Source organism: Ursus maritimus, unplaced genomic scaffold (assembly GCF_017311325.1).
Source record: "Ursus maritimus isolate PB19 unplaced genomic scaffold, ASM1731132v1 scaffold_3, whole genome shotgun sequence".
In the NCBI taxonomy this organism is placed as follows: domain Eukaryota; kingdom Metazoa; phylum Chordata; class Mammalia; order Carnivora; family Ursidae; genus Ursus; species Ursus maritimus.
In genome coordinates, this window is record NW_024425563.1 from 85,666,374 (window position 1) to 85,679,224 (window position 12,851).

The window sequence follows — 12,851 nt, forward strand, 5'->3', positions numbered from 1 at the left end:
GGCATTGGTCTGAACGGAGCCTGGGGGCTGATCTAACCCAGGGGTCTCCATGGGGGCTGGCCTTCCTCGAGACGTCTTGGAGCATGTCTCACGCTGCTGGGACCATGTCTATCACCTGTCATTCGTTGTGTTCATGGTATGATCCTCCATGACCCCTGATTCTCCTTCTGGCTCATTCCTCACAAGCCCCTTGTCCAGCTCTCCTCCTCTGGTCTCTCAGTACTCTGGACTCTGAAGAAATGACTTATCCTTTTCCATTTTCAACTCCATTTCTCTAGCTCTGCAGAGAGATTTGACTTCTCAACCTTCATCACCAGTTAGAGCAGCTCTGTCCTTGGGCTCACATGACAGTGACGATGGTACCATTGTCATCACATATTTACCGAATGCGTGCTCTGCCCCAGACACTGCGCTCGCTGCCTTTATAAAGATCAGCTCACTGGACCCTCACAACAACTCCACAGGCTAGAACTCTCACTAGCCCCATTTTACAGGTGAGGAAAATTGAGGCACACTGGATCGAGCAACTTGCCCAGAGTCACCCGGCTGAGTTCCGTACATGGGCCATGATGCCGGAGCGTGTGCTTACAGAGGGACACCCGAGGCTGCCTCGGCGAAGAAGCTTGCAGGTACTCTCTGAGGCCACTGATACAAGGGGGCCTCTTGGTCTGAGCCAGCAGCTCCAGAGGCCACCCACCGTCACTCTCAGGCTGGATCTCCCCTAGCCAGCTACACCCTCCTACAGGATGGCCCCAGGATGCTAACAAGCCGAGAGAACAAAGCTTGCCCACGAGGCCCACCTGCATGACAGGTAACTCCCCTCCTTGACAGCTGTGTCTAAACCTTTCCACTCTATCACAAGAGGCTCTCTAATTGATCTGGCATAATTAGCTCTTTACAAAGTCATCATAATTTCCAGTGAGCAGTGACAAACTAATTGATGGATGATTTTAGTCCACAGCTTTACTAGGTATGAACTTAAGTGTAATTAACTATCATTAATTAACAGAACACTTTTTCTCTTTAAATATATAAATTAGGCAGGCTCCACACTTATCCCTTGTCTGCCTTCACGACGCCTGAACAAGAAGGCTAGAGGCTCTGTCAGAAGCCAGCCCTTAAGTGTTGTCCCACGTTGGGGCTGCCTGCATTTGAAGACATTCCCCTCTGCCTCCTGTCCTCCTTTTCAGGTCTGGTTTCCTATCCGTCCACTCCACAGGCAATCCCTTCTTGACTTGTGGGTAAAGACTGAGATAAAAACATGAACCCAAAGCCTCTGATTCTCCACAGTCACCTGAAACTAGCCCTCACCCACCCCAGCAAAGGGGTGACATTCTCTTAGGATTTCCTCTTTTCCTCCAGTGGTCAGCTCCCAATTACCTGCCTCTGTGGACAGCTATTCCAGGAGCGGAGGCCGGCTGCTCGCGGCAGGGAGGCTCGGTGGGAGGCCTGCCTCCCAGGGCCTTCAGGCAGGGACCACGGCCTCACTCCCCGCTGGGCAGACTGTCCGTGCTTTTGATTATTTACATCAGCGCTTCTCTTCACTGGGGCAGAAAATTGAGAGATGACCACCTAACTGAGGAGTATTTTCCTGTCACCCTGTTCTTCCACACGACTTGGCTCAGCTCTCAGGAACAGAAAGGCTTCCCCCGTCAGGCACGTGGTGCTTTCAGGCCCCGTGTGCCTTCTAGGGGTTTAGGTTTCCGTCCCACAGGTCTGGTTTTCTGTCCCTTCCCTCCTCATTCCCCAAATTCCTGGACACGACGCCCAGGAACAAAGCCAGAGGGTATACACCGTTTCCTGCGGTGACCGGGGACGAGCAGGGGGAACAGACAGCTGCTGGCTGCCAGGGCCCCAACACTCACCATGGTTTGTCCCTTGATCCTTTTGCAGAAAAGACTGTGTGCTGTTTGCTGCTGGAGGTAAGTAGATTGTCTTTGGGCGTTTTGAATGGCTTTGAGGTGCTGCTGGCAGAGTTCTGGCCGCTGAGACAGGCTTTTGTTTTTACCTGTACTAACGATGTCCTGGAATTGGAGGGTGGAGAGGCTGGAGAGGGAGAAGGTCTACACATTGAACCGTGTCTTCTCTCTACAGAGGAAGAAAGAAGAGAACTCAGCACATCATCCGAAGCAAGTGAGACTCACATGCTCATGCACAAATACACAACAGGCAAAGACAAAAGCCTTTATCTTGCACGGTCAGCACCCCTGAGCCCCAGTTCTGACTACGATTTTGTCTGGACCTCTGCTCCTATCCTACCAATGAGGAGTGATGGCGTTCTACATTTCTGTATCGAATGGCAGGCTAAACTAATACCCAGGTTCTCACAGGAGGCATTCACCAGGCTAGCCTTCTGCAAAACGACCACTGCAGGACAAGCAGAGGGGACACCAGGGGTTCCCAGAGCACAGTGGGATAACCACATAGCCAAACTGACCCCCAGACAGCTACTCGGAGGCCACAAGGTCCCTCAGAGCAGCAGGTAGGGCAGGGGCTCTCAAGAGAACAAATAGGAAATTCTTGAACCCGGCCGCCCCCCACCCCAAGCAGGAGCACGAAGGTCGGAAGGACCAGAAGGGCTGAATGAAAGGGTCTTTGAATGTCAGGAAGGGCCCGGCTTCTGTCCACATGCCACTGCGGCCTCTCCAGGGCTCACGGAGGGCCAGGCCCCAGCGGCTGGGCCAGGACCTGCAGGAGGACATCCGTGCCGAGGAGAAGTCACAGATGTGGGGCCTGGGTGTGGGCGGACGGGTACAGCTTCTTGAGGTTCTACAGAAAATACCAGAATTCTGGGCAGACATGCCTCACTTGTTCTCACGCCATCAGCCCCTGTGGTTGCGACTCAACGGGCAGGACGAGGATGCTGGCCAGTACAACAGGTGCACGATGTAAAGCCCCTAACTGTTACAGGGTAACAGGTTTGATCCACGCTAAGGACCACCTCTCAAGAAAAACGCACACTGACACATGCACAAATACTTTGTACACAATTATAGGAAGGAATCCTGGACCCCCAAAAGACAAAGGCTCTGAAATCCTAAGTCCGCTCTGGCTCTCTGGCGCCTACTACAAGACCCCCCCCCTACACTTAATGCTTCGTTCATGTGCTGAATAAATAAACGAAATTATGTCAGACACCCTGATGGGAGGCGACTGGCCGGCTCAGTCGGCAGAGTATGAGACTCTTGATCTCGGCGTTGTAAGTTCGAGCCTCACCCGTGCTGGGGGTAGAGAGTACTTAAAAATAAAATCTTCGAAAAAAAAAAGATGTCCTGATGGGAAGAACTGGAGACCACAATCTGGAAATCTGGGTTGAACATTGATAATGAACAAGGTGGCAGTCCACGTTGTCCCGCCATCTCCAAGCTGGGTATCAGGCTTTTCTCATGAGCGAGACATTTCTGGCAGTTTTTCCAGGCACCTGACCTGGGAGAAGAAAGCCAGACTAACCTGGTGATCAGGAATGGGACTTTGGGGGTTTCTCTGGGTTGCCTCATGCCAATGGGCTGCCAGGCTGTCTCAAGCAGACCGACTCTCATCCTCTGATGAAGTGGAGATTGGTGGGGGAGTGGATTTTCGAGCATCATCTGATTGTTGGGTACTTTTGTCTGACCAAGGCTCACAGGTTGCCTACACTGAGTAACTTTACTGGGTAATTTTTCTTCACTGAGTCAGAGTAGACCTTGCATCTACGCTCAGGTCCCAGAGTCATCGTGCTGTAGGTTTTACAAACCAAGAGTTGGTCCCAGGGCATCTGTTTTGATGTATGGGAGAACCCTGGGCTGTGAGCCAGAGATCGAGGCCCCAACTCCAGCCACATCGCAGTATTGAGGGTACGGCCGGAGTTTACCACTTACACATTCTGTTTCCATATCTTTATCTGTAAATGAAGAGGGTCCCCAGGTGGCTTCTCAGGTCTCTTGTTTCTCCATTACCATAAATACAAGGATACTTGGACCTGTTCCTTCTCTCCTCGTCCCTCATGATTCCCGAATATTATGGCAATAATTACAGCTGAAGTATTGAAATATTTTACCCAGGCAGGATCTTCCCTGTAGGAATTCAATCCTTTGTGAAATTGTACTGGCCTGTACAACTCCTGTGAGACAGGCAGGAAGCAGCCAGGCGTCTCCACCCTCCTCACGGCTGACTGGCCAAAGACGACCCAGAGTGGCGAGGTGACTCGCCAAGGTCAGGGCCAATGGCAATGCGAGGAATGGGCCTCTGTGCCGTGTGCAGGGGCCGAGCGGCTTCTCAGGAAGACAGGAAATGGGGTGTACTGTGACCAAGATTTGAAGCCAGGAAATTAGGAAGTGCAGGACTCAGAATCACAGAAGGTCAGAACTGGATCGAAAGTCAGTTGGTCCGATCTCCTTGCTGATGGGTGAGGTTAGAGGGGTTATCAGTTACCAGCCTACAGGGCAAAGCTAGTTGGGGGTCACGCCGAGACCAGAACCAAGTCTTCTCACTTCAAATCCATAGTTCTTGCTGCCCTTCCGAAGCATCTGGCTTAGTAATTCCTTTTCTTGGCAGGGGTTTCCAGAATGAAAATATGACTTTGATGTTTACCACCACTGTTTTGAAATTTTCTTCATTTACTCACTTGCTGATCACTTGCTCAAGCTGACACAGTGGGCAGGGGGAAAGGATGTGCAGAAATAGTCCTCTGGTGGAGAGGTAACCTTTGATAACGAAGAGAAACTTTGTTTTGCTAAACTAAGAGTTTTTAAAAATAATACAAGTAAATGGAGAGACACAAATACCATATGATCTCACTCATATGTGGAATTTAAGAAATGAAACAAACGAAGTAAAAAAAAAGAGAGAGAGAGAGAGAGAGAGAGAAAACAAAAAACACTCTTAACTAGGGAAAACAAACTGGTGGTTTGCCAGAGGGAGGTGCGTGGGGGGATGGGTGAAAGAGATGCTGCGGGTTAAGATTGGGGTGCCTGGCTGGGTGGCTCAGTCAGTGAGGTGTCCGACGCTTGATTTCAGCTCAGGAGCCTGAGATCAAGCCCCGAGACAGGCTCTGTTGATGGATGGGAGCCTGCTTAAGATCCCCTCTCTCCCTCCCCCTCTGCTCCCCACTCAACTTGCACACTCTCTCTTAAAAAAAAAAAGGATTCTCTCTTAAAAAAAAGTACACTTGTTGCGATGAGCAGGGAGTAACATACAGAATTGTTGAATCACTATATTGTGCACCTGAAACTAAAATAAACTGTATGTTAACTCTATTGGAATTATAGTTTTTAAGTAATAATAATGATAATACAAGTAAACAAAGATAAATCACAAGGAAGGGTGCCATTAAGGACAAAACGAATGAGCCAGACCAATGATTCTAAAATCACCTTCTCAGGGAATTCTGTTTAGTGACCCAGCCAACATGTCCTTCTGCTAAATTCACAGGAAAAAGTGAAATCAACGGATATGCTTTTTTCTTGGTTTTTAGTTCCATAAATTCTTCTTAAATGACCAATTAGAACAAGTTGTCTAGGAGAGACTACTCGTCAAAACTTGAAGATAGTCCTTGACCCTTCATTTTTTAAATGTGTGATTTTGAATTGTGACAAACAGATTAAAGCATTGCTTCCTATTTGAACTGCTCCTTATTGTTCAGACTGGAGTAAATGTCTCACTCTTTCAAGGTGTCCCGCAAAGAGACCCGTACTTCTGTCCCCTGAGCTTCGAGAACAAGATTGGCAGCCACTGGTGCAGGCGAGAAAGGCTGTGCAGGGATCTAAAGTGGGGAACCCGGGTCACAGTGATCAGAGCCTCCCTTAGGAGGCGAGCTGCACGCTTCACTCGGAGAAGCTTTTGAAAATGGGGAGAACTGATGTCCTGGGTAGCGTGGAGTGAGTAGATTTTTCAGAAAGATCCAATTCCTATTCAGTTGGTGTTTCTCTAGTCTGGGAGGACCTGCCTGTGGATAACTCACATGGCTTTTGTCTTTTGGTGGAGAGGTGGGTGGGCTGCTGACAGGAGCAGACAGGGTCTGAGTTTCTTGTAAAAGGTACTGCTGTGCGGGTGCAATGTCTCTGGGTAAAGTGTGCCAGATTTATATGACAATCATTCCGACACGAGTCCTCACCTACTCTGGGCTTATTTTTTGCTGTTTTGGCCAAGGGACGGCCTAAGGTAGAGCCTTATAATTATTCTTCTTCCAGTTGCCTTGCCCAGGAAGAGTGGATAGAACAATGTATTTTTTATTCACTATTCAAATATTTTATAGACTTTAAAAAATTTTTTAGAGAAAAAGTCTTTTTCTCCAATTTTTCTTTCTTTGGTAACGTAAATAGATGCATGAGCAAAACTGGAATCAATTGATATTTTGGACTATTCTTTTTCAACTAACGTTATTCTATTTATACATTACTGATCCCCATATACCGGTCATTCTGAATGGTTAGATAATATCCAGTCATTGCTCTATATTATCTACCCACTCTCATACTACCCACTTACTGTCTGGTTTCCTTCTTCCCTTTTTTTGGGGGGGCTTATTTTTTTAAAAATAATTTATTTAAAAAGTGTTTTAGGATTATTTCTTTGAGGGATAGCTTTCAAAGGGAAAGACTGCAACAGGTCATCGCTCTTACGACACATTTCTTTCCGGACAGAAAGACCAAATCGATCTATCGTGCTAACGCTAAACAGAACTACCACTGACCTACTAACGTGGAAACAAAGTCACTGTGAGAACACCCATGTGGACTTAAGTGTCAAGAACAACCTCAGTGATTGATCTGGGCTCGGCAACCTCTGGTCTCACCCCTCTGTCCTCTGGCCAACACTACAATAATTTATCAAGAAAGTCCCATGTATCACGCACTCTGCTAAACACTTGATTTCCCTTCGAGCATTTAATCTTACAGTACCCTAAGAGAGGTACTATTATTAGCTCTATGCTACGGATGAAAAAACCGAAGTTCAGAGACACGACTTGCCCGAGGGTGCAGAGCTAGGAAACATCAGAGCCTGTGGTCTGAGCTCTATCACCTTACAATCTTGGAAGATGCTGCAGTCGATGGGGGAAGCCTGGAAGAGTTCTCAGGATCGCCCACCCCACCCCGCCCACCGTGTGTGGGCATCCCAGCAGGGCACGCCTGCTCCCTTAGGAAGAGGAAAGAGACAACTTTTAGGTGGCAGTCAGCAGTCTCACACCCACAGCCTGAGACCCCAGCCTCGGAGAAGCTGGGGACCCCAGGACCAAAGAAATGAAAAACCAAATCCTTTTACTTGTTTTGCATTTCTGCCACAAGACATCCTGACCGTGGTCTTGGCAGCTGGCTGTTCTAAGGCCACCCTAGCCGCCTTCACCACACACGCCTTAACCATCCAGGTGTGACTCCAGGGCGCACAGCTGGAGGCCAGCCGAGGAGGGCGCTTGCAGACACCGCCTCCCAGCATTCTGAACATCTCCGGTAGGCCTGGGGAGCCTGGTGTCTCCACCATCCTCTCCCCTTGCTCTCCGCTGGCCAGATCCACCAGGTCCTCGTGCAATTCCGTCTCAGTAAAAATTTGGACCTCCCCCATCCCATGCTTATTCGCTGGGATATTTTCATACAGCATCAATATCCTGCATTGAAAACCTCAGCACAGATGCCTCATGAATGACTGACCCCGCTATCAACACCTAGGGTGGTTGGTTCCCTATAGCGGCTTTAGAAAGAAATTGTCCCAGAATTTTCCAATATGGCTTTTAGAGGACCCACCCCCTCCAAAGAGACTTTGAGCACCGCGGTCACCCGTGGCCCACCATGGCTGTGTTGGCTCACTCAGGCTTAGGCTAGCATGCGGCTTTCTCATTTGACAGCGCGGACTCTCTCTCAGCCCCCAGCTTGGAGGGCAAGTGCTTGGCAAATCATTAGCCGGGCTCTGTTTTATCAATGGACTCCATCTGCAGTCGAAGCTGCAGTCAGGATGCCTTCCAGAAAGGACAACCCTGAATTCCAACAGACCTTCTTCCAAAAGAAGACTGGAGCCAGAAGCTGAGGGGTGCAGCACGGCCCCCGGCACAGGGAACCTGTAACCCCCCACTGAGGCAGGTAGTCCCCAGGTCACAGCCGTGGACACGAGGCAGACTGCCTTAGGAGAAACTTGTCTGGAGTCACAAGGCAATTTAGCGGAAGAGTGGGGGCTAGAATCTGAGCCTGTGGTCTCATTTGCTACAATGGTAGTTAGACACTAAATATAGTGCCATGGTGGTTAGAGGAGGCATATTGAATCAGCCGTCCTCAGCAGGGGACGAAATGAAGACACAGCAAAGTCAAGTGACTGTGGCAGGCAGAGCCGTGCCAAGCAGCTCCTATGCCAGGAGTGCTGTGAGCTCCTTCGGAATGCCTACTCCCTCCTCAGGCTGGAGCACCTCTTTAAAAGATACCGGGGTCTGAGTGGCTGCAGAAGTGCTCCTGAAGGCATGCGCGTCTGCCACCAATTAGCTTATACTAGGTCTTCTCCACCCTCTTCACCTCCTACCCACTGCCAGGCAGTGGGCACTGTCTGCAGCACTCTGACAAATGCCACTGTGAGCTGGTGGCTCGTGCCAGCTCGGTTCTCAAATCCCTCCAGGCTCTAGTTTGGTTTCTCGGTCATCTGGTCACTCTGTCCATTCATTTCGTTAGGAGGAGAGCTGGCATTCTTGAGTGCCTCTGCGTCAGGCACGGCGCAAGCTACTTTTACGCCTTCCAGCTCATATAATCTGCCCAACAGCCCGCCAAAGTGGATGCTGTTAGCCTCCTTGTTATAGATGGGGAAATGAAAGCTTAGCAAGATTATGAAACAAGACCAAGGTCATGCAGACCTCGGCATTTGGGAGGAGAGCCCAGGTCTGCCCAGCCTAAGCCAATGCTCTTCCCACCATGCCACCTTGCTTGGATATTCTCTCCCCTCTACACCTCAGCAACGTGGTTTCTCCCACGATTCTTGACAAAGCATTTCCCATTTTCAGAGCTGGCCCGAGACACAACTGTGAAGCTAGGTAACTTGAGATTCTCTTATCTCCTCCCTGTAGCTCTCCCTCCTTCTTTTATTGGTTATTTATACTAAGGTGCAAATTTCTGGCATCATCCACTGCTGAGCAGGATTTGGGGAGTCCCAGGGACTTCTCAGGGCCCTAAAATATTTCCACCAGCCCTCAGGGATGAACCCCCAGCCCTCACTAGGCACCAAACCTAGCTCGAAGAAAAAACCACAGCAAATACAGACCTCTGGGAAAACAAACTCATGCACACACTGCTGGGGGTACTTTCAAGGGATGACATTTCTCTGGAGACCAAGCAGTTATGATAGGAAGAACCAAATAAGAATTCACAGCCTTTGACCTGGTCATCTGGTAACTGTAGTCTGGAAAGTAGACCTCAAGGAAATCATCCATCCCACCCCACCCAGCAAAAAAGTGCAAAGATACTCTCAGTGTGGCTCTGTTTATAATAGTAAAAAATATCACAATTGACCTGAACGATCTATAATAAAACAACTGAAAATGACAAGAATAAGGGCCATTTTCCCAACCTAAGGAAAGGTGTATGTGAGATCGTATGCCCAAGTCCACAAGGAAATTACAAATATCACAAATAATGTGTAAACATGAATCATTACTTTATAAAAACAAAAAACTTGTAACACACACATATGAATATATAATATAGATAGATGAGGGAAAAAGAGATGGATATGGGATGGATTGCTTAATAGGCTCAGTTTTGGAAAACCTGTTGAAGTCCATACAAGAAAAAAGATCAAATAAACAAACAAAAACCACTACAACACTAACAGGGGCGCCTGGGTGGCTCAGCCGTTAAGTGTCTGCCTTCGGCTCAGGTCATGATCCCAGGGTCCTGGGATCGAGCCCCGAGTTGGGCTCCTTGCTCAGCGGGAAATCTGCTTCTCCCTCTCCCACTCCCCCTGCTTGTGTTCCCTCGTTGTCTCACTCTCTGTCAAATAAATAAATAAAATCTTAAAAAAAAAAGAAGCTTATAAAAACAACAACAACAACAACAACAACAACAACACTAACACGTCCTTAATCCGAGAGGGGGCAAAGGAGGGAGAACAGGTGCAAATACAAAGGTAGGAAGGAGTAAAACGTGTTCAAGTCAACCCTGTTCTCTCATTCATAAAGCATTTCCTAGGCACGAAACTGTGCGCCAAGCACTGGGATATGATGGTGGAGACAAGACACTGTCATTGCCAGAGGGTTCCCTCCGGGTGGGGAGACCCTCCAGATCCCGGGCTGGCCACCACTCGGTCACCCTGAGTGGTGGAGGAAGGCTCCCCCTAAGGAGGCAGCCTGCGGGTCCCGTGAAGAGCCCTCCTGCTTTGTGGGACTCTGCCTGCAGCCTGAGCCCTGATGTTCTTAATAATATCAGGTCTTTTATTGTCCCAGCTGCTCCCATGTGCCTAGAGCCCACATGGTAGTGGAGGGGTTGACAAGGAATTCCCCCTGCACGGTATTAACTTCACCATCAGAGTGACCGCGTCCCATAACCACCCAACATACCCACTGCACAAGCCACACAAGTTCAAACACAGGAGCCACCAAAACTTAGATGAAAACCGATGGCTTCCAGCTTTAGGGGAAGTTGTTGGATTCTCCCTTAGGATGGCACAGCTAACATCCTTCCCACCCCAGGGGCGCCCGGGGGACAGGTGTGACAGGCAGCTGGAAACTGAGTGAAGCAGGAGGCATAGGCTGGTGTGTCTTTGGGGAGAAGATACACGAATAGGGAGGGATTCCCAATGTCTAAAACACCTGAACAGCCGGACTGAATCTTCTCAATACTGTCTTGAGGCGACATCAGTAACCTTTCCCCAGAAGCCTTGGGCTGAGTGCATGAAGAGTCCCTATCACAGGCGTGCCTTGTCCACACCCCACGGGAGGCGGGGTGGGTCCTGCTGCCACGAGGTGGAGAAAGTGCCCAGGCCATACCTCTACCTCAGAGACCACTCGGCGCAGCAAGGCCAGGGCCCCCAAATCTGTATTTTTTTTTAAAGATTTTATTTATTTATGTGACAGAGAGACGGCCAGCGAGAGAGGGAACACAGCAGGGGAGAGTGGGAGAGGAAGAAGCAGGCTCCCAGCCGAGGAGCCCGATGTGGGACTCGATCCCGGAACGCCAAGATCACGCCCTGAGCCGAAGGCAGACGCTTAACGACTGCGCTACCCAGGTGCCCCCCAAATCTGTATTTTTTAAAAGGTCCCGAGGTGGGACGCGTGGGTGGCTCAGACGGTTAAGCATCTGCCTTCGGCCCAGGGTCCTGGGATCGAGCCCCACATCAGGCTCCTGCTCAGCGGGGAGACTGCTTCCCCCTCTGCCTGCCGCTCCCCCTACTTGTGTGCTCGCTCTCTCTGTCAAATAAATAAATGAAATCCTATTAAAAAAAAAAAAGGTACTGAGGTGATTCTCATGCCCTGCGCCAGCTTTGGGAGTCAAAGAAAATGAGGACCAGACACTGCTGTCTTTGGAATCAGAAAGATCTGGGCTCAAATCCCAGCTCTGTCACCCATTAGCTCTGTGCCTGGGCAGATAATGTAACCCTCCCCCCAGAGCCCCAGTTTCCTTACCTATAAAATGGGGACAACACTGTCCACGTCATAGGGTTGTAAGTGGGCAGGTGCCCCCCCAGCACACTGAGGCGCCCGATCTCAGCACACATCACAGGCTGTCATCACTGGCTGACTGGCCTAGGCGTCCTGTCATTGGACGTACCTCGAGGGCAGGTGTCTTGTTCACTCTTACCCCTGGCGTTTAGCCCTGGGTCTCGCCCTAATAGGCACTCGCTGCGTTCAGTGTTGAAGAAATGAGTGTTGAGAGGCTCGAGAACACAGAGGAGGTAGCGACCAAACCCCTGTAGTAAGTGCCAACTCACTTACTGTCCGTTCCCCGTACGCATGAAAATGTAGATTTTAAAAAAAATATGAGGAGCAGCCTTACTAAGTGGGTAGCTCCTGCCTTCTCCCCGCCCCTGAATTAAAACTATTCCATGGACAAGAATCCTCTGGGAGCACACTGTTGGAAAAAACACAGGCTGAGGAAGGAGAGGCCACCGCGGCTCGATTTCTCTCTGTTCCTGACCTCCAATTTCACGCGTGCAGGGCCACAGTCTCCCAGGACAGAAGGTGCAAAGTCTCAGCTCCCTGCTCAGCTCGCAGCGGCACTCAGACCACTCACCCCACAGGCTGCCGGGGTCCTGCAGCAGCAGCCACTAATAACGGAACCACTTCTGTTCTCCTTGGAGTGGCAGTTGGCAGTGGCAAACAGGAAGTTGTCTTGAAACAGGGTGTGGTTGTACCCTGTCAATATGTGTGCACAGACACACACATTTGTTTGGTCTCTCCCCGGCCCCCTCCTGTTTCCCTCTGCCCCCTTCCTTAGGAGCGGAAGGTCTGACTTATTTCGGGGAGAACAAAGCCTTTTACCTGACTGAAGATCAGCCATCGGCCCCATGCGCACAAAAGCCTGGGGCAAAAGGGCGTCTAACACAGGGGTGGGGGGTCTGTCCTCCCACCGGCAGTCACTCACTTGGGGCACTGAGTTAGTAACTGTGTGCATGAGCGGGTGTGAGCTTTCCCCTCGATGTCTCCGTGGGCACACAGGAAACAAACCCCGAGCTAGGAACCAGGCCGGGCACACCGCCCGTCATCCTCGGGAGCCAGCCAGCCTGCCAGGGGTGGGGGGTGGGGGGCCGGCCCCCCGAGGCCACCCGCGGCCCGCCGTGGGCACCCCCTGGACTGACGACCATCCATCCACAAGTAGGAAAACAAGGAAAAATCACAAGTCGCGAGGGGCAAGTGATTTTCAAAGTTGGAGTGCGAGAGACCTGAACTATGTCTTCACGCAAATTACTTA

The 12,851-nt window shown here is 50.2% G+C and overlaps 1 protein-coding gene across 17 annotated transcripts in view; it reads right to left on the reverse strand.

Annotated features, from left to right (window-relative positions):
• Window positions 1–12,851, reverse strand: part of ATXN7L1 (ataxin 7 like 1) — a 233,392-nt gene that overhangs the window by 50,976 nt on the left and 169,565 nt on the right. For 14 of the 17 annotated variants that reach the window (XM_040644366.1, XM_040644365.1, XM_008703546.2 and 11 more), the window contains one exon: window positions 1,866–2,088. In XM_040644366.1, the coding sequence (XP_040500300.1) occupies window positions 1,866–2,088 (223 nt within the window). Of the gene's footprint in view, window positions 1–1,865; window positions 2,089–11,566; window positions 12,020–12,077; window positions 12,296–12,851 lie in introns of those variants that run through there. The other 3 variants (XM_040644372.1, XM_040644369.1, XM_040644374.1) reach the window with 3 other exon arrangements.